Here is a 27,193-nt window from a genome sequence, read left to right as displayed (position 1 = left end):
GACTCAGTCAACAAGGATAATACCCTAAAATAAAACATAGACTTATTGATGTAGTTTTAATCAAGGAAGTCAAACATGCTGAGGTTAAAGCTTATTTTGCCAACAATCATCATGACACTTTGCGGTATAATATTGGTTAGAGGGTAAGAAGACAAACACAATGGTGGGGCCAGCACTGTGGCATAAAGGGGATAAAGCCCTTAGTATGGCTCAGGCAATCTGTGTTCAATTAGTATCTTGTATGTCTCAGTCACTAGCTGGAAAGGATGAGCATGCCTGTCCAGTGAGATGGAGACTTGTCTTGGCGTTTCCTAAGGGAATACATGGTCCATAAAGAGAGGAGTTGCCCACAGACAGTTTCCATGGTGAGTGTAGGAGAGTTAGAAGGGACAAGACTGTAGGTAATAACACAGAAGATCTATTTCCCTCACAGAAGCAGCTGCGGCAAGACCACCCAAGACACCTTTAGGTCCCATGCTGACCTCACATTGGAATCAGTATTAAACTGAGAGATGAAAAGGAAGAACTGGTAGACCCATCAATGGACAGAGGCACTGGGATAGAGACCAGAAGAAATGAAGCAAGTGGGAAGGAACCATAAAATGTAATGGTGGGGGATTTTAGGGGAGTGAGATATAAAGATCTGGGGAGACGGTCAGAAATCAATCAGGGTGACTGCCAAAGAAATTAAGTAGTGATCAAGCTATGTGTTAGAGGCAGGGGTATAATACTCAGGACTATGAACAAGGGTTTATGAAACAATCAAAAAGAGGAGAAAGCTTGTACTGCAACACATGAAAATGAGACTAATAATTAAGCAAAGATGAGGAAATACAAGAATTGGAAGGGAGAGAGAGTGTAGCAGTCAGGGAAATGCAGTAGAAGAAGGCAAGCAGAAAGACAAACAAATGAGCTGAGGGCAGTAAAGACAAAAAGCAGATGAGTTCATAAAATGAGTCAATACAGAGAAAAAGACAATAAAGGAAGTGAGGACAGCAAAGGCATAAAATGTAGATGCGTTCATTCAAGGTTCAAGACAAGGGAAAAAAGGCATTTTAGATTTATAGCAGAACGAATGAGTGCAAAGACCTATTATAACCAAGCAAATATGAGAGGGACTATTAAAGAAGAAGAATGGGGCAAAACACAGGTAATAAATGGATGTTTCAGTCTTTCTCTTTACAGAGAAATGCAAGTAGTTTGCTATGTTGGGGAGAATAGATAGCATACAACAGTCTACACAGGGAGAATGCCGAGTTGGAAATGGCTTTCCTAAAAGAGGTTAAATGAGCTACATGTCAGGATCCACTGGAATCTGACTGTAGTACTCACAGATCCCACTGAAGAAGGTTTTCAACAGAACACTGACTACTGCAGATCCATCTGAAGACGGTTTTCAACAGAACACTGCCTACTGCAGATCCCACTGAAGAAGGTTTTCAGCAGAACACGGACTACTGCAGATCCATCTGAAGACGGTTTTCAACAGAACACTGACTACTGCAGATCCATCTGAAGAAGGTTTTCAACAGAACACTGACTACTGCAGATCCATCTGAAGACAGGAGAAGATCAGGAGATGATAACCATGTGCAGAAAGGAAAACATGACAAATCCAGGGATCTAACAGCTGCAGGGAAAGTCTTGGAGAGAATTCAGATGGAAAGTCTAATTTATTTACTACAGAACAACAGTCTGCAGGACAACAAACAGCAGGGGTTCACATCTAGAAGAAGCTGTCAGCCATTCTTGACCTAGTTGTGCATGTGGCAGTACATGGTAGATGTACTTTACCTGGAGGTCAACAAGGCTTTAGACATAGTACTGGACAGCATATTGCTAGGAAAACTAGAAGGGGTAAAGATGGGGTAGGGTCAAGGCAAAAGAAACAGACTGACTTATGGCTGGACAGTGGGACTCAGAGGGTGATAATGAGACTGATAATGTCAGAACAAGTAAAATGAGAAAATGATGGCTGCAGTAACACAAGCGTCTGCCCTGGATCCGGTATACTATGTTTGTTTCAGGCGCACAACAGCGTGTTTAGAAAACAGTCATCATCCTTGCTGATGATGCAGTTAGGTGTAGCAACCAAAGATGGGAGGAAGTGTGTATGTAAGGATTTACAATGGCTGTCCATGTTTTAACGTCTGTATTTAGAATGGATGATCATGTGAGGTACAAGGTGCAGTTAAATTTGATGCAGTCAAGCTCAACTTACCCCACTTGGGCCACAGGAGTAATAGAGTAACCTATGAGCTGGGCAGAAGAGAAAGGCTGGGAAAAATCAGTCAAGGGTCTAAAGGTGTTGATCACACCTGGACTGGTCCAGCAGGAACAAAATGACAGGTTGGAAAGAACATTCTAGAAGATGCTCAGAAGTCTATGATATCTTTTTACAGAGATTACAGAATCAAAGAGGTAATGCACTCATTCTGTAGGGCCCTGTTCAGGCAGCATGTTGAATACTGTGTACAGAATATACATGGAAAAGGATATCCAGTATTTATAATGAGTTTGGAAGGAAGACATCAGATGAACTGGGGAGGATATATACATAGATTAGAAAAGCTAGAACTCTTCTCACTAGAGAACAGAAGGGAACAAGGACATGGTATGGATGCAAATGGTCATCTCTTGGAAACGTGACAGTATTGTCCTGAACAGGAAAGAGAAAGTGGGAGGAAGGTGTTCAGGCAGCAGTCTGTAGGGATCAATTGCTCCACGGATCTTGTGAATGTATATTTTTAGGAAAGTCTGTGGACTCATGGGATGGATTACTAGAGTGGAGAGTGGAGAAGGAGGGACTCCACATAAACATTTAAGAGGACATGAGGCAGTTGTAGAAAGAATAAGGGAAAGAAGCAAGGGATGAAGGGAAAGAGAATACTGTATTTCCTTATAAGGTGAATTACATTAGTTTAATGTCTCCTTTTTTCATCAAACACAATAGTAAGTAAATGCGAATGGCCTAATTTATTTATTTCATTATTTATTTGACATTTGTTGACTGGGAATGTCCAACTGAGCAAAAGCCCTTTTTCAGCGGAGGCCTGGGGAGGAACTCTCCAAAAGAGCACAATTAGCTTACAACAATAGAGTTCACAACAGTAGACTATACATCAAATGAGACAGCACAGAAAAACAAATGAATACTAAAATAACTTTTGTTAGAGAAAATGAAATTATGAGAGTAGATTAATGAATGGTAGCAAAAGGAAGCATAAGATGTCAATGTACATAAAAAAAGATAGTAAAAGAAGCAAAAGTCTATTTACATATTACAAGAAAACAATAATCAAAGTATTTACAAGTTACTATTCAAACTGATCAAATATAAAAAGAAGAGAAAGGATTAGTTGTTAAATGTAAGGGTGGCAGAAGAGTTACTGCAAGAGCTGGGTGACAAAGAAGAGAAAGGAGAGGAAGATAAAAGAAACTAAAGATGGGGCCAAAAGTAGACTGAATAAGGGAAGAAGTATGAGTCATCAGAGAGTGAAGGAGAGAGACAATAGCTGGTGGAGTGTAAAGTTTTAAGGTGGGTTTCTACAGTGACATTTCCAGTTGCTGAGTAGGTATTCTTTAAGGGCTTTTTTGAATCCATATGTGTGCAGTAGTTTTCTAATTGTTTTGGGAAGTTTATTCCAGGATGGGGCAGGAGACTAGCTATAAGGATTTTGGCCTATAGATTGTTTCGGCTTATATATTTCCAAGTGTTGAAGATTATAGCTCCTAAGTGTTCTAAGTGGAGTATATAGAGAGATGAGGGAGGAGATACCAGGGCAAGGAGGGTTTGTTAAAGGTGAAATGAATGATTTAAAGTTGGGAGAATAAGAGATGGAGGGAATTCTAATTAGTTTAAAGCTCTGAGTGAATGACAGTGATGTGTTAGGGGTCTGATTTGCTGGAAACCTAGCTACTTTGTTCTAGGTGGTTTCAAGTTTAGTAAGCAGGAAGGATTGTAGGTTAGTTAAGATCTGAGAACAGTAGAGAAGGCTGGGGAGAAGGTAAGCACAGGAAAGACAGAGTCTAGCATCTGTTGTAAGGATTTTTTTATTCTGGTATAGTAAGCCAAGTTTTGATGAGTTTTCTTTATGCAGTGGTGTACATGCATGTCACATTTGAGTTGACATCAATGATGGCTCCAAATAGTTTGGTGTAAGTTTTGACATTTTACTGTGTTGTTAAGAGAAGTGATGGTAAATGTAAGTTTAAGATATATGAGAGATTTAGGGAGAAATAGAAGGAGCTTGTTTTTTGGGGTATTTAGAATAAAATGGTTATTGGTGAGCCAGTGTTCTATGAAGCTGAAAGAGTTTTGTGTAAGGGTGTGGAGATCTGACAGGGAATCATAGCTTGTGAAGACTGTGGAGTCAGCATGTATGAGAGAAGAGTTAGTACATGACATGTAGAGGTGGTTAGTGAAGAAGTTAAACAATAGGGGGCCAAGAATTGACTCTTGAGGTACTCCCATCTTGACAGGTACAGGGGAGACAGTGAGGAGAGCCATTTAACAGATTGCTGTATGTTGGAGAGATCACTAGAAAACCAGGAGATGGATGGACAGGAAAGATTGAGATTGTCAAGTTTAGAGAGAAGTATAAGATGTGAGACTGAGTCAAATGTTTTAGAAAGGTCAAGAAAACAACATGAAATTAGTTTGTTGTTATCTCTGGTAAGAGAGATATAGTGTGTAAAAGGGATAAGGGCAGAGATAGTACTGTGATAAGGATGGAAGCAATGTTGGGTGTGAGTGAGTAGGTTTTCTTGGAGCAAGGAGTTCATAAGTTGCTTATGGACACATTTTTCGAGTATTTTGGAGAGTAGAGACAGAAATTGCTATCAGCCTGTAGTTAGATAGTTCAGCAGACTTACCTCCCTTGTGAATAGGTATTGCAAAAAATTGCTTCCAAAGTGAGGCTGCAGTAGATTCATGTAAGGAGTGACTGATGAGGATGGATAAGATGTGAGCTATGGAGTTAGCAGATAGTTTAAGGAAGAATGAAAGCAGGTTGCCACAGATGGAGAGCAAGGCTTAAGCTTAAGAAAGAGTTTTTATGTAGTTAGTGGGAACTGGCTTCAGAGAGAAGGCATTGCTTGGGTTAGAAAGACTGGGGGTTTGGGGAGTTAGAGGAGTTAGACTTCTGTGTAAGTTTACTAATAGAGTCAATGAAATAAGAATTCAGCAAGGTGGCATTTTCTAGTGGAGTGTTATTAGGGCAGGGTTAGGTATTGTGGGGTTGCCTGGGTGGAGAATGTAGTTAACAGTGTTTCAGATACAGTCAATGATGGAGCTGGTATTTGTTGGTTTCTTAAAGTGAGTTGGAGAGAATGTCAGTTGACAGAAACCATGTAGGCTGATATAGAAACTAGGAGAGTTAGAGATTAAAGATAGCAAATTAATGTTAATATCTCCTAGGAGAATGGTTTCATTGGAAACATTGTGTGAACCAGGACAGAATCTGTTCTAATACTGGAATATTGTCACCAGGGGGTATATATTTACTGCAGCTATTGTTGGTGTTTTATGGTCATTTAGTTTGCAGTTGGCTCTTAGGAGTTAAGCAGAATGAAAGATAGGATGAGGGTTGAATATAGGGTATAGATTAAGGTGTTCAGAGTACAGTATGGCAACTCCTCCACTTTCATGCTGGGTCTGTCTGGGCGAATGATGTTGTATCCAGGAGGGAGAAATTCATTGTCTAAAATGTGAGGTTTAAGCCAGGTTTCTGTGAGTGTTAAAATGTTGGGAGTGTACTTGACCATCCATGAATGGGATTCACTGATTTTATTAATAATGCTACGTATATTAAGTGAGGAAAAAGATTAAATGCTTAGAAGGAACAATGGAATGCAGGGAGGCAAGTGATGGAGTTTGGTTATTGAAAGTGAGCTTAGAGAGAGGGCCTGATTTGGGATGAATGTCACCAGAAAAGAGTAAGGTATTGCAGGGGAAGTGTAAGTTAGTAGATGTGTAAAGGTAGAATAGGTGTTTATTTGTAGTTTTCATATGGAAAAGCGGATGAAAGGAAGCTTTGATTTTATGTAGGAGTGAGTTGGTAATAAGAAAATGTGAGGGAGATATGGTGAATGAGTAATGGATTTGTAGGTCAACTGAGTTATGAGTGGAGGTAGGACAAATATGTAGGGGATTGATTAGAGTGTGTTAAGAGGAGAGAAAGGAAAATAGAAGAAAAACAGGAGTAAAGAGAAGGGTGAGTAACATGTTAAGGTGCAGATAGACTATTAGAGATGTGGAGATTATGTGTGAAATGAGTCTGGAAAGATAGTGAAGAGAGAGAGCAAGAAAAGAGGTCAAATAATATATAGAGAAGGGTAAATATAAGGAGTATTAGCTGAACTGAGTAGGTGAAGAGAGTCAAGGGGAATAGTTAGAAAAAGGATACATCAACACAAACAGAAAGTCAGAGTATGTAAATCAAGTGAAATAACTACAGAAGATGGGGAGAAAGGTAGGAGGAGAATAGGAAAAGAGAGCAAGGTATATAATAGGTTCAGAAGGGGGGTTCAGATAGGGTGAAGTGTTGAAGGAGGGAAAATATTAGTGAGTGATTGGATGAAGTGTGTGGGTGGGGTGCAAAGGAGAAAAGTGAGAATAGCAGAGAGAGAGAGTTGATAGCGAAATTGTTGAAGGGAGGGAAAAGGAAAATGTGTGATTGGATAAGAAGGGAGGAAGAGGAAGTGCAAAGGGGACGTGAAATTTTTCTAGCTATAAATTTAATGAATCTAGGGGTGGGTGGGAATGGGGTTAGGGTAGGGGAGCGAAGTAAGCCTGAGCAAAGTGAGGGCAAACAGAGTGGGCTGGATCAGATCGCAGCTGATTGCACAAAAAAAACAATGGAAGTAGCTGTAAGATATTCTGCATTTTTGCAACAAAAGTACTAGAGTTACAGAAACTGATCGATATAAAAAACAATTTGAAAAATGAGATCATAAAAGTAATTTTAACTTCCATACCTCTGCAGATAAATCCATTGCCTTCATATCCCTTTTTGCAGGTACAGATGTAAAATCCTTGTGTATTGGTACAAACGGCATTTAGATCACAGGCACTTAGACCAGTAGAACATTCATCAACATCTGGTAAATAAAAGAACATAATTAACACCTTTTCATTATTGCTTTAGTAATACTAATAGAATTCTGTAAAACATACATGCATGAATATTCTAGGTTCAGAGTTAGAGCAAATTATCAAAGTAAACTATTACTAGCAAAGGCAGAAAAGCTGGTTTATGCATTTTAGGATTTATTGTTTCTGTAAAGTGTGCAATCTACTTGTAAAAGTAAAGCAAACTGTTTAATGTTTGTAGCTATAAAACATATAGATAAACAGCATTTGTTATAAGATGATAACATGTATGAAGTCTGATACTAAACACCCAGCTCCATTGACATACCAGAATGGCACTGTAGATCAGATGACCCAGGTTTGACTAGCAGCTCATGCATCTCGAGGAGCTGGCACAGAAAAAGAGCAGCAATGAAGAGGTTTTACCTTCTTACCTGTCTTCTGGTGGAGGAGTGGGTTGAATAGGTCTGGGCATGCCTTCAGTGTTTACAATCATCAATGGAGACAGTGGCTCACAGTGAAGGTGTCATCATGGGGGTGGGCTTATGGCTATCTCAGATGGAGGGGCATGGAAGTATCTCACAGAGGTGCACTGTAGATCCTTTCCTTAGATGATGTGGGTATGGGTGCAGATAATGTAGAAGAGTAGGGCTTCTACTTACCCTCACATCAGCTCCCAAGATGGATGCAATATGATGACTGTTCTCTAATTGTTGAAACATGGTATAGCACGTGGCACATTTGTGAGCAAGGATAGAAAGAACTTTAAACTGCCTCAAGGAGTCCATAGGCCATGGAATGAGAATATATAACTATGGGATGGATGAAAACAGACTGAAGGTAGCTGTGGCTCACCCGGACATTCAAGTACAGCCAAGCCAAAAGTTTAAGGGCTGATAGCTAATGGTGTGTGTGTGTGTGTGTGTGTGTGTGTGTGTGTGTGTGTGTGTGTGTGTGTGTGTGTGTGTGTGTGTGTCTGTGTGTGTGTGTGTGTGAGAGTGTGAGTGTGTGTGTGTGTGTGTGTGTGTGTGTGTGTGTGTGTGTGTGTGTGTGTGTGTGTGTGTGTGTGTGTGTGTGTCTCTGTGGCCGAATAAAAAAAAAAGATGTGTAACACTAAATATTGAAAGAAGAACATACATTGCATTGCTTTTCTGTGTCACCTTTTACTGTAAAATATTCATTTTGTTAGCTTAAGATTTTTCCCTTTAGCTGTATCTAGCTCTATATGATAATATCATTTTACCTATACAGGATATTTGGATAAAGTCTGTCAAAATTCTCCACCTATAACTTCCAAGTATTATGTAACATATTGGAGAATATGTTACCACATACAGACATTGCAAAAACATTGTAAATGCAATTTATTTTTAGTTTTGCATTCATTCTGTACTGCAAAATTCATTACATTTTAAATTTCAAAACAGCAGTCCATAGCAGTGTCAAGCAACAGAACAAGATCAACTTAAAAATTTGCAATGACCTTCAATATCAACAATATAGAATGAGAGAGATCTTTCACATCTGAATAATTAAACTGGATATTTTTTGTGCAGTCTAAGTAGAGGCAAAGCAGGCTCAACCAGCACCCCATGCCAGTCCCATAACCACTAGCATCCCTCAACTCCTCAAATGAAAAAAAGAGAGAGAGATAAATGTGTTATGCCTCCTGCACACAATTTCCAGTCCACACTTACCAGGCCTGCTCTCCAATGGCACAGCAAAAAAAAAAAGGGTCAGATCAACCTAATGACCCATGTGGCCAGATATACACATCCTACCACCTGCCCTAGCTCTTCAAAATAATAAAAAAAAATGTCCAGTCTTCTTAATGGCACACCAGCCAGGTAGCCAGATATACATCCCCTCTTTCCTGCACCAGCTCTTCTGCCTGAGGCTCCTGAAATGCAGGAAACACTATGTCTCATTTCTGTGCCCTGCCCCAACCCTTTTCAATCCTTTTTCCTAACATAATATAAAAAAAAATCTTTTTTTCTTTTGAACTGTAGCAAACTGCTTGCTATAAATGTAGGAAGCAGTTGCTACAGTTCATACCCCTCAGAGTACTACAGTGCTCAGGTTTTAGTTAAAAAAAAACAATATTTTTCCTCTTACTTTTAAACTGTAGCAACCAGTTATAACAGACAGGAGACCCCCCCCCACACACACACACAGTGAGTGATACAGTTTAGACCACACAGGCAGTGCTACAGCTCTCAGGTATGACTTCAAATACAATACCGACATAGGCTCTATTCATTAAAGACTGATCATGATTGATCGATTTTGCCCCCTGACACTTTGTGCCAAAGGCAGTTACCCCCTTTTGTGCCACTATAGCTATTCTACTAAGTATAAGTTCATCATCTGATGCCAAATTGAGAAAATGACTGAAACAGCTGAAAAAGCTGACTTATGGAGTAGCAGCCAAAACGGTTATGTATTCTAACAATTACAGTGAGGAACATAATAGAAACATTTTCACTAATTTGTGGATATGTTTGTGTGTGTGTGTGTGTGTCATACACACACACACACACACACACACACACACACACACACACTCACACATACACGTGCGTGTAGGGTGGTTCAGGCTGTAAGGCAGTAAGAAATTTCACTGTTGTATACATGGGTGGAAACACATAGCTGAAGTGAAATTCTTTAGCAAGGGCAAAAAAAACACATACACATCCATGTCTTTCCCGATTGAAACTACACCTATGTTTTTCCCTACTGAAATTAATATTGACATTGTCTCCACCTTTAACAAGTATTTTATAGACATCGCTACATTTATTTTTTATGCAAAACAGTCAACTTATACTCAGCAACAATGGCAAACATGACTTGTCTGGAACACTGAACCATCAGGAAGTAAGTACCACTCGAATAAATAAGCTTCTACAAAGCTAAGTCCTACATCACTAACTCCTGTCCTTCTTCCATTTAAATATCTCAAGACTCCTGGCAATACAATTACCTACCTTAATGCAATACTTATTAATGGATCCATAACTGATTGTTATGTTCCAGTCCTAAGGAAACAAGTTCTACAATACCTCTTCATTAGGGAGGTATAAACAATTCCCACATCCATAAGATATTTGAAAAATGTATACAAAAGCAGCTCTTACATCAATTTACAGTTAACTGAACATTACTTGACTAAAAATGAAACGCTTGAAAGAATTTAACTGAAGACTAATTGATTGAAAGCCCATTTGACTGAAAGCACACTCGCCTGAAACCTATTTAACTGAAAACAAATTGACTGAAAACTCATTTGATTGAAGCCAATTTCACTGAATCAAAACTCACTGGAAATATTAAACATAAATAAATACAACATAAAATAATGATTATGCAGGGAGGCAAGATGGACTTTCAGTTTATTAGTCTTCAGTCAAATTCTTTCAAACATTTCATTTTCAGTCAAGCACTGTTCAATAAAAAGAAAACTAGTGAACCTCAGTGGTGAATAGGTGGGTCAAGAACAAATGGAAACAGCAAAGTCAAAAAATAGCTGCACCACACCAAAACAAGCACACATATAATTCTTTATTACTGGTAAGCACTTTTGCAGAACTATCGGTTCATTAGACCATAAAAACACATTAAAAATGTACCTTATATAAAGAAGCATTAAAACATTCTACACTACCATTGGTGAGTTCCAAACCCAATTAGCTGTATGATAATTGATGCTCCTTAAGAATAGGTTTTAAAGGAACAGTGATGTTAAGACCAGGCGGTCTGTGTGCCTGTAGTGCAATAATTCATTTAGTTTTAGGTTTCTCTATCCTATTATTAAAATCACCACCTCTAACGTTGTCATGGATAATTTGTAAAATCAAAAAAGAAACCTTATCATGACCTGCAAAATAATAGCATGTTTCACTAAAGCACTGAAATCAGACTTTCTACATATGAAGCCTTGGTGTTCCAACATATGGTCTCTTAGTTGTCTGCTGGTTTTTCCAACATAAAAATGTGAACAATCCTGACATAATGCTAAGTAAATCAGAGCTGAACTTCTGCAGTCTGCATAAAATCATAATTCAAATTTATGTCCAGTTACAGGATGAACAAAGTATTCTGCTCACTGATAAAATTACAAGCCTTACAATTCCGACAAGTACAGTTCAATGAAACGGTAAGGACTAGGAGCCATTGCATAACCTTATAAATAACAATTTGTTATCATCTACATGACATGCTTTTCAACCTGGATTCAGCAGAGAAACTGTTACTATTGTACGCATTTCTGGAACTAAATGGCTTGCATTTTTATTCAGTTGGTCGTTGGTTTTGGCTCCTACCAACAATGCAGGATTTGGATCTATTAATGTATTTTATATGTCCATATTTTTATTAGATATAGCTCTTTATCTCTTTGTAACTTTCTTATTCTACAAATAGCTTCCATTCTCTTTCTATTTTGTTTAATATAGAGTTGATAGTGCTTGTTGGATAAAATTTGGTTAACAATTATCAATGATGTCATATTATCACTGTAACTTACAAAATTTTGATAAAATATTTAAAAAATATTCAATATTACATTTTGGGGGGCTATATAAAAATTAGCTAGCAGTCTCTACATGTATCTATATAATTTTATGCATGGGAAATAGCAGAATGATGTAAATATAACTACTACCTTTAAGACAGCTGAGGCCCAGTCTTATACTATACCTTGTTCACAGTTGTTGCCTTTCCAATTTTGTGGGCAGCGACAAGTATAGTAATTAACAGAATTAACACAGACTCCACCATGTTGACATGGACCACTGGCACAGTTGTCAATCACTGTGAGAAGAAAACAGAAACAAATTAATATATATAATATGCTGTCACTAATACAGTAAATAATAAGATATATAAAAATAATTATTTCAACAGTGTTTCAATATATATTATTCATTCTATGAAAAGGCAAACATTGGAACTTGGTGAGCCATCAGAATATCATTAAGAAATATGTATTCTTATTTAATTTATTTGGAAGAAAAATCAAACACTGTAGAATATAAGACTAATCTTTTTTATGTCACATAACTCGTTTACCATGTCCCAAATCCCTTTCCGAAAGAGCTATATGTGACATCATCCATCAGAATGTACTGGGAGTTAAATATAAATGATGTACAGTTGTTGCAGGCCTCTGCTCCCTTTCAGTGCTTCAGGAAATTTCATTTTAGAAAACTGACGTATCATTCTGCAGACTCTTAGAAAATAAATCAGTCTTATCAAATTTGTACACGTGCGAGGCACTGATAGCACATGTGAGGATCATGTGAGATGATGTACACCTTATCGGGCTCAGTAGTGATAAGTGTACAGGGTATGTAACTAGTAGCCCAAAACATTCACACAATGATTCACTCAGTCTTATAACTAACTCAAAAGAATGCCTTCCCCTTGAATTTACTGTCAGCACTTTCCAAATAGAGCAGTAGAACACTTGGACGTTTGAAGTTAATTTATTTTTTTTAATAAGTTCAAAGTTAAAATCAAAATATACTTTTGCACAAATGTCTCAACAGTTATTTGTAGATTTAACAAGACCTGATTCCAAATGTATGTCTATACTGTGCTAATTGAGTTCAGTGATACATGAAGTTTTTGAGGTAATTCAAACAGCATGTTTCAAACCTCGTCTGGCAATGGTATGATGCTCTCAGCAAAGTCAGCAAAAAGACTCCTGCTGTGATTCAGAAGGTCTTATCATGATGCAGAAGCCTTTTCTCAAAAGGGTTCTGAATCATAATAAACCTTTCCAGTTCTGAGACTGCTCTACCTCTGAGTTTTTGCCTCTTATAGGGGTCTTAGCACACTTAGCAGTCTGGTGAGTAAATCTGCCTGCTAATGTGTCAGTCTGAGGGAGTGGCTAATGCAAATTAGCTATGTGCTTTCCCCAAGAAATATTTCTGGATCACAAATTACACAGCCAAGTAAGTGAAATATTATGCTAGGAAGTAAAACTGTATGCCATCAAAAGATGGCAGTCGCGGCCACCCATTTACTTCTATGTGAGTACTCACCTGCATAGGAAAGTCCAGCAAAGCTGAAAGGGTAAGGTGAGGGGGTATGTCAGTGTGTGTGCATATGTGCATGCATGTGTGCATCTGCAATAGCTGTAAGGGTATGAATGCGAAGAAATTAATGTGTGTTTGTGCTTTGCATGTACATGCATGTATGTGTGTGTGTGTGTGTGTGTGTGTGTGTGTGTGTGTGTGTGTGTGTGTGTGTGTTTGTATGTTTGTGTGTTGGGGGATGCCTCTTAATGAAATCTAAGATGTAATCAATGAACTCTATTGATTTGGGAGAACTTCGTTACTTTGGGAGACTTTGACAACCTATCAATAAACTGGAGCACCTATACCTCTAATATAGGATACACCCAAAAGTTTTTAGATTTCTTAAACAAAACCTACTTAGAACAAATTGTTAACAAACTTACTAGAGGGCAAAATATTATTGACCTGGTCTTTATGAAGACATCTTTTTCATGAACTATTCCACTGGTATTCCTTACTCGGTTAAGTCAGAGCATAAGTAAATGACCTTCACTATTAGATCCAAATCTGAAGTCACCTATATATTCAAGGATTTAAAATGTACAAAGCTTGTTAAATTCTATGATGAAATTTCAAGAATCACTTATTCTAGCATAACCCCCAGACATCGCCTCATCTTGAAGCTACACAAATGCGTTCTGTTCCCACTTTGATGGATAGAATTGACAGTATTTACCAGATCTAAATATAATGGGAGGTTTAAAAGTAAATCAAGTGGTGGTCCACTGACAAAAATATTCTACAATAAAATAAAAAGCTCCTTAAAATGTATAGCAGATTTAAAGACCTTCAAATCAAGGACAACATTACATTTATTAAAAACTTAAAAAGAACTATTAAGATTAATAGTGAGGTTCAGTTCACTGAGGTTAACATATGAAGCCAAGGATAACTGCAGATCTTTCTTTAGTTATGGTAGGAAACTAAAACACTGCACCTAGCCTTGCACAGAACTTATTCAAGACATTATCAACATATCAGCTACCATTTTCACCCTGGAAATGACTATTCAAAGTCCATTTATGTCTGAAGACACTCAAACCCCCTCCCCCCATCATCACCATATATCATGTTCTAAAGATTTTTACTAAGACTAAAAATTCTTCCTCCGTGGGACCTGATAATATACCTGGCTGGTTAATAAACAGTACAAAACAAGCATTGGGTAGTTATTCTTTAATCAGTTCAACCAAAATTTAGCCACCATCTTCATCTCTGAAGTATGAAACATAGCAGTGATGCTACCACTCTACAAAGGTGGCCCCATCTCTGACCCCGGGAGCAAGAGGTCCATCAGCTTAATGACTCTCATATGCAAAGCCATGGATCATGTTATAACTGACCTGATTAACTATAACATGAAAAATCTCAGTAGGCTAGACCTGCATCAGTTTGGCTTTTCTTAGGGTGGTTCCTTTCTAATGAATTTGGTTAGCTTCTTTGAAAGTGTAACACAAACTGGCTTGATGTACACATGGTATACCTCACCCTGTCCAAGGCCTTTGACACTATACTGTGCTAGCATACTTAGCAAATAAATGCATTGCAAATAGATCCCCATGTGATAAGACAGATAGATAATTTATAGCAAATTGACTAAAAGATAGAACCAATGCAATGTAAGTTACAGGCACCTCATCAAAGAGAATGGAGGTAACTAGTGGTGCTCCACAGGGCTCTGAGCTGGGACCCCCACTTGTTTGACATTTATGTTTCCAACCTTCAGGTCACAAACCAAGACCTCTGGATAATCAAGTTTATGGATAATTTCAGACTGAGAGTTGTTGTTAAGTAACTGTCTTACACGGAAGCCCTGCAACAAGAACGTAAACTTGTAAACATCTTGTGTGCTAACAAAGGGCTTTAATTAAATAAAAATAAGTGTAACATAGCAGCATTTGGTAAACCATCCCTCACCCAGCATATAACATACATAAAATGTCATCATCATCGACCTCCCTTTTCCCACAGGGGTTAGGGTGTTGTGTCAACTGTTGCCATCTGTCTCGATTTAGTGACACTCTCCTACCATCTTTAACAGTCATGCCTGTCTGCACAAGTCTTCTCTCACACTAGATGTCCTCATTTCCTCTTTCCTTTTTCCTGTCTGTCCCAAGTCTTTATTAGATTGTCTTCTGATTTTCTGCATGTGCTTGAACTGCCATCTCTTTGACTGTCTCTGAAATTGGAGCTACTTTAGCTTGTGCTCTGAGATCTTCCTTGGTACATCTCTTCCACAATGTGCATCCTGCCACCATCTCAGGAACTTCATCTCCATCTCCTCTAGTTTCCTCATCTACTCTGCCTTCACTGCCATGTTTCTGTACCATGCAGTAGTGCTGGTCATACCACTGTTTTGTACACCTTACTCTTCAGCTTCTTTGGCATTCTTCTGTCACACACTACCCCTGACACTCTGTGTCATTTGGCTGCATCCCCTTTGATTCCAACTTTGACTTCCTCATTCAGACTTCCCTTCTCCTCAACCATCTCTCCCAAATACTTAAAGCTACATAACAGCTGTAAAATCTAAAATGTAAGGTGTACTAAACAGTGGTGTGCCCAGCACTACTGTACTGTGCAGCAACCTAGGCATAAAGCCAGCAGTTGAGGAAGCTAAAGGTGATGGAGATGAAGTGACTGAAATGGGTGGTAGGATGCACTGTGGAACAGGCATAGAAATGAGGACATCAAAGCACTGTCCTCATAAGGACAATACCTCACTGCAAAAGGAGAACTTTGTCAGAGACCTTAGTAACTGGGCTGATAACTCTCTCTCTCATTCTCTCTCTCTTCTGAGTATCACATAACAATAGTAGTCAAGAAGTCCTTTTACTCATCTCAGCTCAGCTCAACTAACATAAAGAGGACATCTTCTAGATTCATATAGTTCATTGTCTCATAATATTCCGCACTGATTAGCCTAATTATTAAATACAATGCTCCCTTTAGGATGCAAATCAGTAGACATTTCAAGCAACTTAAAATATCCCAAAGGCTCCTAACTAAGACAATGAATGGCTTAAAAGCCATAAACTACTAGAAAGCACTGAAAAGCACTCACCCTTTAATCAGTGTCTTATGGACTCCTTAGGGGAGATCTATGTTTTGCTTTCTGAGTCATTAAGGACTCAGAGTTCCAGGGATTTTTCCATCTCCATTCATTGAAGTTTCACAAATACCAGAACAAGGGATTTAAATCATTGCCAGGAAATAAATAAAACAAGATAGATTGATAGGGTCATTAAATGGCATTTCCTCCACCTCTAAAATAGACTCCTACTGCAAATTAAGCAGTGTGATACATAATCTTCCTTCAAATGGGAAGTGGACAATTGGCTAAATATTCACAAATTTACGCAGGCTTTTTGGCCTGGTTTTCCTCAAGAAAGAAGTTTCAGTCTGAGGGTGTGTACTGACAAGGAGTAAGTGGTCACAAGACTCAATTACCAGTCCTTCCTATGATCCTATGATCCTATTACAATGAAAAAGTAAGCACAGGTTAGCAAATCTGATAGCATACATTTTTTCCTCACAATACAACTTTATTTATAAGGAAAAGTCCTACTAAGATTTTCTTTCTCTTTACATATGCTAATGACTAAAATGAGTTTCAGCAGGTATCATTTTGATTACTAACATCTGAAAAAAATCAGTAAAAAGTCAGCAACAGTGTGTTTAGCTACATACATGTATACTAAAACAGTGTTACTCTGTTTTAGATACTTCTTAAAATTATATTACCCACTGTTTTGGTTGATTCTTAAAGTTATATGGATTTTTTAGATGCTTAATGATCATAGAAAAATGCAGTCATCTTTCTGACTGAATCTGTTATGTAGCTACGGCCTTTTCACCTTTGCAAAATTTGTATTTGGTGGATAGACTGCTTAAGGATGTTGATATCAGGAAAGCATTGTTTTTGCTTCTGATGTGTATAAGTTTTGTGCAACTTATATACATTCACTTTTTTCTATAAAGTTGACCATCTTACCAAGAAAGCCCTTAGTCATGACTGCAGTGTTGTATCCAATTACATTATTACTTTATATAATCAAATATAAGATCACAGTAACTGACAGGAATAAAAATTGTGATTGAATTTGCAGTGATCTCTTTCTGATGGCCTTGGCCAAACAGCACTTTCTTTACTTTTGACCAGTAAGGATTGTGGGAACTGTAATTCATATCCTTCAGAAAATGCATGCCAACACAAATCTTGTTATTCTGTCAACTTTCTAAATTTATAAGAGCAATATTTAAAATCTGGTCCAATTTGTTTGGCCTTGGTCCCCCCCATTTTGTCACTCTTAGTCCAGATTTATTGGACTAAGAGGTTGAGAGGTATGTCAATGTATCTTTGCAGTTTAGAATGATGGTACACTTTAAATGGATCTTTAAACTTGAATGGAAAATGAAAGTGCATTGGTTATAAATTTATAATGTTCATCATGAGGCAGTCTCATCTACTGGTGTTTATACCTGAAAGCTGTGCTCCTCTATAGAGGAAAGACATTAAATGGATGAAATCTGGAAGTACCAAAGCAATGTTTACCTGTCTGACAGAAGAGTCCAGTATATCCTGATCTGCAAACACATGCAAATGCATTTTCTAGATCTTGGCAAGTTGCTCCATTGAGACAAGGGCTGCTCAAGCACTCATTGATATCTAAAAAGACACAGATTCAGGTTCTTAATTTTCACAGTTAATGTGAGATGGACACTAATAAGCAAAAATAAATTATGCATATTAATTCCAGACTCAATAACAAAAATAAAACACAACTATAGTCTTATGCATTTAACAAACTAATAACTGAAAGCAGAAAAGTATTTGACACTGTCAAGGACAGAGATCAACCAAGTGTGTGTGTGTGTGTGTGTGTGTGTGTGTGTGTGTGTGTGTGTGTATGTGTATGAACATTGGTCTGTATGCAGGCATGGTTGCCATGATAATGGCATGGAAGTACTTCTTATCAACAATAATAATCAAATGCTGTGATATTTTATGTGATCCATACCTGTGACATTTTCCACTTTCATATTTGATAAGATATTCGTTTAAGTGCATAAGACAGTAGAGTTTCTTTCCTTGATAAATACAAGGAACTGCAATTTGCAAATATCTTCATTTCTAACAGAAAATATGTATAAAAGTGTAATCTCAGGGGACCACCTAATCTATATTCATCAGACAGGTACAGTGCTTTAAAAGAATGTCTGCTTCAAAAATATTATTACTTCACAAGGTTCTTACTTCAGATTCAGGAAAAGGAGATGGGTCAGTTAAATCTGGACTGTCTGCATACTATCATATCACCTCCTACTGGTTAAATCTGATCTCCTAGCATCTCACATATAGATATACATTGGAGGGTACCTGTTATGTCCAGAAGTGTCTTATTTTACTAATAGAACCCAGCCAAGTATGCTATTCCCACACATTGGAATTATGTGCAGGACAGGAAGTGACATCATCATCATCATCATCATTAGGGGACTGCAAACATATACAGTTGTACATACATATGCAATGTGCTCTAATATAAACTCATATACAGACAAAAACTGCTTGCAGGTGACCTGCATTGTCTTGGAGTAGAAAGATATCTGTAGTTCCAGCCACAGCAGGTAGCCTAAACTAAATATTGTTGTGTCAATGAGTTGTTCAGAAGTTCTGCCCTAGGAAATTCACTAGATCCTACAACTGATCCATGTGCAGCAGCACTGTATGATGTTTAAGTGTAGCACTGAATATATGGGTGACACCAACTCACAGATTAATGAGGGACACCCGGCAGATCTTGCACCTGAGCAGGCTAACACTATGCAGTCTGTGCACCACTTCAAGAGCAAATATGTGGTCACTGACACAACTGTAGATTAGGGTCTGATGACCTTTAACGTGCGTGCACTTGGGACTTTTGTAACTGACATTGTTAAACAACTTGCAAAAACATGATAACTATTACAAACAGGTGTGCATGTTAGACATATAAGCTTCACCATTGTGGTTGATGGGTGGCCTTTACAGACTGGGCCATCAATATAGTTTATTTAGAAATACTTGTCTGTACTGTAACACCTCCAACAGCATAATGTGGCCCACTGAGTAGATTTTCATTATTCTCCACTCTTCAGAGGCCTACAGGCAAATATTTTGTGATGTCCAGCACCTTGATGATCTCCCTGATTTAACCCTTTGTTTACAATGCATGAGGATGGATTTTAATAAGCTAGCAATGGCTGATTCTGATATAGAGTTTCTATACAGGTTATGTCAACATGCATGAAGGAGGTGTCTCCATATCTAACACATCAGGCTACAATCTGCATATATGCCTTTTTGCTTGTTGCTTTGCCATAACATTCCTGATACCACATGCAGACAACCAATAAGTAGGAGGGGTGTTGCATTTTTTATAAACATTCATCTAGGGCTTTTGAGCTTTGGACAGTAGGCCACAAAGAGACTTCCTGCAGCATAAAATGTGGCTGAGTAAAGCAACAACTCAGTGCTGACTAATCCATATGTCACACCTACACAAATTCTGCAATTCAGGGACACTGAGGAGAAATGTGCACATAATTACAGACTCTGCAGTTGTAAGTGGGATCCAGTAAGCCTGGCATTTATGATTGCATAAGGTAAGAGCTGTACCTCTTTGCACACTGACTGAACAACATGCCATTATATACAGTTCTCAGGTACACTGATGCTGCTACCCATCATGTGCTCTGGCAATATCAGTCAAAATGGTGCAGCGTTTTAGCTGTTCTAGACCCTTCCCTTTTATAATCAACTTTATTGCATATTTTAGGCAAAAAAAATCACAAAAAAATGCAGATGTGTAAGTAAATTTACCTTAACAGTAGATCACTGTTGTAGTAGACTAAGATAATAGGGTTATATCATGCCAAGGATATGATCACTGGCCAGCTTTCAAAACTTCTGGGCACCTGCTCTGCACCCTAACTGCCAGTGGCTCAAGCAGAGTCACATAAAAAAGCAGTTTGAAGCCAAAAGCTTCAGAGCTTTCTTGCTTCAAGAAGGATGGCAGAAAGGTTATAGCCCTGAAATGAAAAAAGCAAAGAAAAGCAGCAGGGATAAAATGTAAGAAACCATAAACACAGGGGTATTTACATCCACTACCTGACAATATGTCAAAAACAAAATGGGTTGGAGGGAGGAGATGGCCACTGCAACAGAGATCTGTTAGAATGTTTACTGTTACAATAGGTTTACTTTCACAACTGTATCATGTTCAACATTTAGATCACTGCTGAATTAGCCAAAGCTAATTGGTTAGATTACCATGACTTAGAAACAAATAAGGAGGACAAAATAATTCAAAAATCCAAGATCCCCATGCAAATGGCCCTAGCAAAGTTTGTTTTGTATCTGGAAAGGAATGTAGTTTGCAATTTTGTGTGAAAATATGTACAGAGGACCATGCTGCTGCCTCTAGAATACTTCTACAGTCCATCCCTTTCCAAATAGCTAGAGAAGAAGCCTAAGCGCTAGTTGAGTGTTCCCTAAGCCGGCATGGAAGGCATTTATTATGATGAGAATAGCAAAAAGAAATGGAATTAAACATCCATTTTGAAACTGCTTGATTAGACAATGATTGCCCCTATTTTACCTTCATATGAGACAAATGGTTGACTGGATTTCCCGAGGAATTTAAATCTATCCAAGCAGTATCTGTCCTGCCTGTAGATACCCAGAGTATGAAGGATTCTTTCTACCCCACTTTTTGGTTCTGGAAAGAATACAGGGAAATTAATAGATTACCTCAAGGTAAACTCTGAAACCACTTTAGGCATAAAAGAAGGATTTGTTCTAAATGAATCCCTGTCCTGAGGAAAATGAGGTATGGTTGACTCACCACAAGAGTTTGTAAATCAGATACTCGTCTTGGAAAAGTTAGAGCAATGAGCAATGTTTTCCATGTCAAGAACCTCATGAGTCCGGTAAGCTGGTTCAAATGGAGAACATGTTACTTTTTCAAGCACAAAATTAAGATCTCATTAAGGAGTTACTTGCTTTCCAGGTAGACGTTTATGTAAACGCCCTTTCAAAACTGCTGGACTTTAGAACAGGTTGCAAGAGTAGAATCCAATGGCAGACACTGCAGAAATGGCTGAAGGATGAATCTTGACAGATAAGTAAGAAAGGTCAATGGATAATAACTCAAATAGATAATCTAGGAACAGAGGCATCCAGGTTTTAAATGCCCTCTGGTTCCTGTCATGGTATCAGTTAAAAAATGTATTTTGCTTACACATGAATGATCTTCTACTAACATGTTTTAGCCTCCCATTGTAAGATGGACACCTAAATCATTTTCTCCCAGCTGTCTTGGACAAATTTCTTTATTTTATACTGTTGTACATGCTCCTGTAAAAGAACTATCAAAATGAAGTTATCATCTGGAGTATCCAATCCACTAGATGTGCTACTGGAATGTCTTACGTCTGCTTCAGTCAAAGATCGTCTTGTTGTTTTATCTGAGCATCTTATGCTCATAAGTACAGTTTTGAAGGCCCATCTTACCTACCACCAATCACAAGTTGACAGGTCCAAGAAAGAAATGGAAGATTTAAAGGAAACAATACATTCATTTTAGAAGGCTTTGGCGACAGTTTCTAGTCCAAAGAAGCAGTTGGAAGAAGTGTTATTACTACAGATAAATAAAACTGATGATCTAGAAAATAGATCTTGGAGGGTTAACATTAGAGTGACAGGGGTACCTGTTAATATTTAGTAATATGACTTATGGTCCTTCTTTGAGTATTTATTTTCTAAAGTGATTCTGCCAGTTATGATTAAAAGTGGAACCTACGTGAAAGGCCAATTTTCACAGAAATACCCTATCTGAACCAATCATTTTGGTCTGTCAATTTCTATGCATTAGAAATCTAGCCATCAGTACAAAGCTATATTGCACAGTACTCACATCTCAGAAGAGTATGGCAACAGATCTGTGTTGCTGCCAGCAAAAAAAAATCATGATCAGACATTTTTTCAGAGTATCTGATTCAGCAGATGAAAATTGCTGGAGTGCAGAAGGGCTTGAGAAACTGAATAAAAATGTTTGGAATCAACAAATAACATGAGGATTTCATTATAGTGACTGTTTTTCCTTCCCTCCTTCCTTGTTTATGCACCTATTTTATAATCTACTATTGTCATGACTCATTAAATAGAGTCTGAATCAGCTGCTGGTGAATAATATGTATATTGATGTACTTATAATACGTGTCTTTACTTCTCATCTAGAAATAGCATTTTCTTTAGAAAGTTGGTTATATGCTACCTAATTATAGTAGGAATTGTTTGGACTGCTTTCTTTACTACCTTCTCTTTCTGTCCTCTAACAAGGGTTTAAATAATCAAAGAAAGTCAAAATGCAGTATATTCATGGTGTTAGGTTGTTAATACAAGGTGATTAATGATGTTTTTTTCCTTCTCCCTTTGATCTAGGTGTGGAGTATTTCAGTTTCCAAATTTAGGTTGAGCAGCAATTGTCACCTCTTGTATGCTGTTCTTTCTAATCTTATTTGGGTGCTGGTGATGGGTTATTATATGGTAGATTAATGGACTGGGTACTTGTTCTTATTTGGGTGCTGGTGATGGATTATTATATGGTAGATTAATGGACTGGGGTACTTGTTCTTATTTGGGTGCTGATGATGGGTTATTATATGGTAGATTAATGGACTGGGTACTTGTTCTTATTTGGGTGCTGGTGATGGGTTATTATATGGTAGATTAATGGACTGGGTACTTGTTCTTATTTGGGTGCTGGTGATGGGTTATTATCTGGTAGATTAATGGACTGGGGTACTTGTCTTATTTGGGTGCTGGTGATGGGTTATTATATGGTAGATTAATGGACTGGGGTACTTGTTTTTATTTGGGTGCTGGTGATGGGTTATTTTATGGTAGATTAATGGACTGGGTACTTGTTCTTATTTGGGTGCTGGTGAAGGGTTATTTTATGGTAGATTAATGGACTGGGTACTTGTTCTTATTTGGGTGCTGGTGATGGGTTACTATCTGGTAGATTAATGGACTGGGTACTTGTTCTTATTTGGGTGCTGGTGATGGGTTATTATATGGTAGATTAATGGACTGGGGTACTTGTTCTTATTTGGGTGCTGGTGATGGGTTATTATATGGTACATTAATGGACTGGGTACTTGTTCTGATTTGGGTGCTGGTGATGGGTTATTATATGGTAGATTAATGGACTGGGGTACTTGTTCTTATTTGGGTGCTGGTGATGGGTTATTATATGGTAGATTAATGGACTGGGGTACTTGTTCTTATTTGGGTGCTGATGATGGGTTATTATATGGTAGATTAATGGACTGGGGTACTTGTTCTTATTTGGGTGCTGGTGATGGGTTATTATATGGTAGATTAATGGACTGGGTACTTGTTCTTATTTGGGTGCTGGTGATGGGTTATTATATGGTACATTAATGGACTGGGTACTTGTTCTTATTTGGGTGCTGGTGATGGGTTATTATATGGTAGATTAATGGACTGGGGTACTTGTTCTTATTTGGGTGCTGGTGATGGGTTATTATATGGTAGATTAATGGACTGGGGTACTTGTTCTTATTTGGGTGCTGGTGATGGGTTATTATATGGTAGATTAATGGACTGGGGTACTTGTTCTTATTTGGGTGCTGGTGATGGGTTATTATATGGTAGATTAATGGACTGGGGTACTTGTTCTTATTTGGGTGCTGGTGATGGGTTATTATATGGTAGATTAATGGACTGGGGTACTTGTTCTTATTTGGGTGCTGGTGATGGGTTATTATATGGTAGATTAATGGACTGGGGTACTTGTTCTTATTTGGGTGCTGGTGATGGGTTATTATATGGTAGATTAATGGACTGGGGTACTTGTTCTTACCCTTTTCACTTTTTTTCTCTTTTTTCTCCACCGTAGTACCAGTCCAGATTAATAGCATGAAGGTGGGTTATTTATTCAGTATGAATGTTGGGAACAGCTATCTACAAATTTGAGTTCTTTTATATATATTTTTCTCTCTGTTCATGGTAGTATAGTATTATCATTTAAAGCCAGAGACAGGAGAGACAAAGGGTATTATCTACTGTCGAGTTCCTAGATTAATAGCTGCCAGAAGCCTACAAGTGGACATAGGTGCTTAACTGGTGACCGTGTGTGTGTGGGGGGGGGGGGTCCCTGGAATTATTCTGCATTTAACTCTTTGGGATATGTTCCACTTAAGTTATGCAGAAGGTGTGGGGTATAAATCTGTATGGCCTGTGACAGGCATGCCTGTGGATATCATTATTTATTTTTTTTTCTGGGAAGATGGGCATAGGAGGAGTTCACATCCTATTTGGAGAGCTAGAATTTTGCAAAGGCTCAAAGAAGAAAAAGTGCACATTGCATATCTGTGATTAGCTGAACTTAAAAGTTCAAGACGGTAATAAATTTAAATCTAACCAGTAACCTGCTGTAATTCTGGATCATATGCCTAGTGGAGGAAAAAGAATGATCCTGTTTCTCTTCCACAGATGCTTGGTATTTCATAGATTCCAGGTTTAGGACAGCAGTAGGAGCAGGTGGTCAATTTCAGAAGGAACTATTAATAGGAAAACCTGAATTCTTGGCCATGTTTATGCACACAATGTGGTTGATGCTGTTTTTTTTTCACTGATTTCCTTGAAATTTAATGGGATTTTAAGCCCACTGATTTTAGCGTATTAGCAGGATATTTGAATTTGGTGTTAGATGAATGTCTCTGTTGGTTATATCTGAAAAAAGAATATCACATAAAAAGTCAGGAGGTCTTCAAAACTTGGATGTGTCAGGATGGTTGGTTAGATATATACTGAGGCAGCTCCACTTGGCTGAAAAGACTTCTACTTTTCTAGAAACCTGCCATAACAAGGAATTAAGATAGACATTTTTTTTTATCCTGGAACACTATAAGACCAGAATTTGCTTCATTAACATACTCAAATTATTCTTAACTACTGCACCAATCGATATATCTACCAAAATAATAAACTAGAGATGGGCATACTTTTGTTGTGTTTCTGACAATGATAGGAGAGTCCTACAGTCTAGAAAATCAAATGTGGTATGACAATACTTTCTCTGACACAATTATTAATACATTATGGTGGGAATGTTGTAATGCAGCTATAAGGGGGACAAAATAGAATTAGAAGGGATCAGAAGAATGAAAAGGGAAGAGCTCCGATGGCATAAAATTGTATTTCTTCAACAAATCCAACAAAAGATAATAGAGAAAGGGGAGGGATGAACTTAAAAATCAGGAATTTACTCTATCAATGGAAGTTACTTTGCTAGAGACCTCAAAAGTGGAGGCAGAACTCATACGTACAGGCCACTTCTCCTGGTTACATAGGAATGTAGTCTTTAAATGTATATCTTGGCTATTTAAAATTGACACAAATACATATTTGCTATCCACAGTTAAAATTATTAGGGGGAGCTAATCACATAAAAAATGAACTTCAGGAGAGATTTCTAGCATATTATTCTACCCTATATAGCGCACAATGAAATGGGTACATAATTTAGTGCTCTTGCTGGGTCGCACAATCATCAGAGAGGGTTAACTATCCTTGCTATTTCCAAGGTCCATCAACATAAGGCCCCTAGTATTTATGGCTTCACATATGAGTTCTACAAATGGGGTGGAGAAGAAATTGTATGGCTATTAACCAAGGTATTTAACCAGGATAATATTAATCAACAACTAGGGTCTTATTCTAATCAAGCAATTATAACACTTATTCCTAAATTAAAGATAAGCATTCCAAACTGGAGTGACTTCAGACTTTCTCTCATCAATGTGGACTTAAAATTATTTGTTAGTTTCCTTGTGACTAGATTGGATGTCTTCCTTATAGATATAATCGGGAAAGTCCAAAACAGATTCATAAAGGGAAGACAGGTGGTGGACAACTAGTGGATATTGATTACTTTCCTTAAATATTTGGGAGGCTAACAGTACATCTGGGATAGTGCCCTTTGATATTAGAAAAGACATTTGATTCTGTTAAATGGGATATTTTATTTCAAGTCCTCCAACAAGGGAGTGCTGGTCTCAATTTTTGAAAATTAGTTAAAAGATTGTATGCTTCTTCCTCTTTTAGAATCATGATTAAAAGAGTCCCATCTAGTTCTGTTGATCCAAAACCATATTGATGATGTAGTCTTGGGGAGCAAGGGAAGAAGACTCTCATCCATCTAGTCAAGTAGTCCCTTGCCTTTCAACTGAACTTTACCATACACTGTTTTGAGAATGAACTATTAGAAGAGTTGTAGCATTTTAGTGCTTCTGAGTTTGACACCCATAGGTTTTTATGAAAAATGGAGAAGACAAATCTCTGTAGAAGGTCTTAATTTAGGACACTTATTTAGGGGAAGAGGACCTAATGACCTAATATAGGGTCATCCCGAACCTGCCATATCTACAGCCAATAACACCAAAAACACTTGGTCAGTTTAATTAATAACAAAACAGATATATGTTCTTCGTTCTCTGGTCAATCTAGACTAGGAGAATTTTGAGACCCTAACATTAGAATTTGGCTTACCCAAATCTGAATGGTTTACTTATTGGCAGCTTAGATATTTGTGGAATAAAAGTATTTTTTGCTGGGAAAGAAAGGCAAAGTTTTCTCTTGGGACAAATATAAACAGTGAAATGAAGTAGGGTAGGTCTGAATTACAAAGATTTATGAGAGAATAAGGCTGAAGACCTTAAACATCTCATAACTGTTAATTGGAAAAGGTAAGATAATGTTTTCTAAAGGGAAATGGGAATATATTTGGAAGGCAATATGGAAACTGATGTTATGGCCCAAATTTCATGATAAACAGATGATAATTATGTTTAGATGGTATCAAGCCCCGTGTAGACAACAAGTATGGGTATATCAATGACCAGTGAGCGCTGGAGATGTGATCAGAAAGGGCCAGATAATCCT

General features: G+C 37.8%; 1 protein-coding gene across 1 annotated transcript in view; it reads right to left on the bottom strand.

Annotated features, from left to right (window-relative positions):
* Window positions 1–27,193, bottom strand: part of LOC122801228 (mucin-like protein) — a 471,963-nt gene that overhangs the window by 255,143 nt on the left and 189,627 nt on the right. The window contains exons 6-8 of the mRNA XM_044070781.1: window positions 17,732–17,845; window positions 11,792–11,905; window positions 6,979–7,101 (exon numbers count right to left, since the gene is read on the bottom strand). Of these exons, the coding sequence (XP_043926716.1) occupies window positions 6,979–7,101; window positions 11,792–11,905; window positions 17,732–17,845 (351 nt within the window). The remainder of the gene's footprint in view (window positions 1–6,978; window positions 7,102–11,791; window positions 11,906–17,731; window positions 17,846–27,193) is intronic.

The sequence above is a fragment of the Protopterus annectens genome, chromosome 4.part1 (genome assembly GCF_019279795.1).
Source record: "Protopterus annectens isolate FY-2018-M chromosome 4.part1, PAN1.0, whole genome shotgun sequence".
Lineage (NCBI taxonomy): Eukaryota > Metazoa > Chordata > Ceratodontiformes > Protopteridae > Protopterus > Protopterus annectens.
This window is presented reverse-complemented; position numbering and strand designations above follow the sequence as displayed.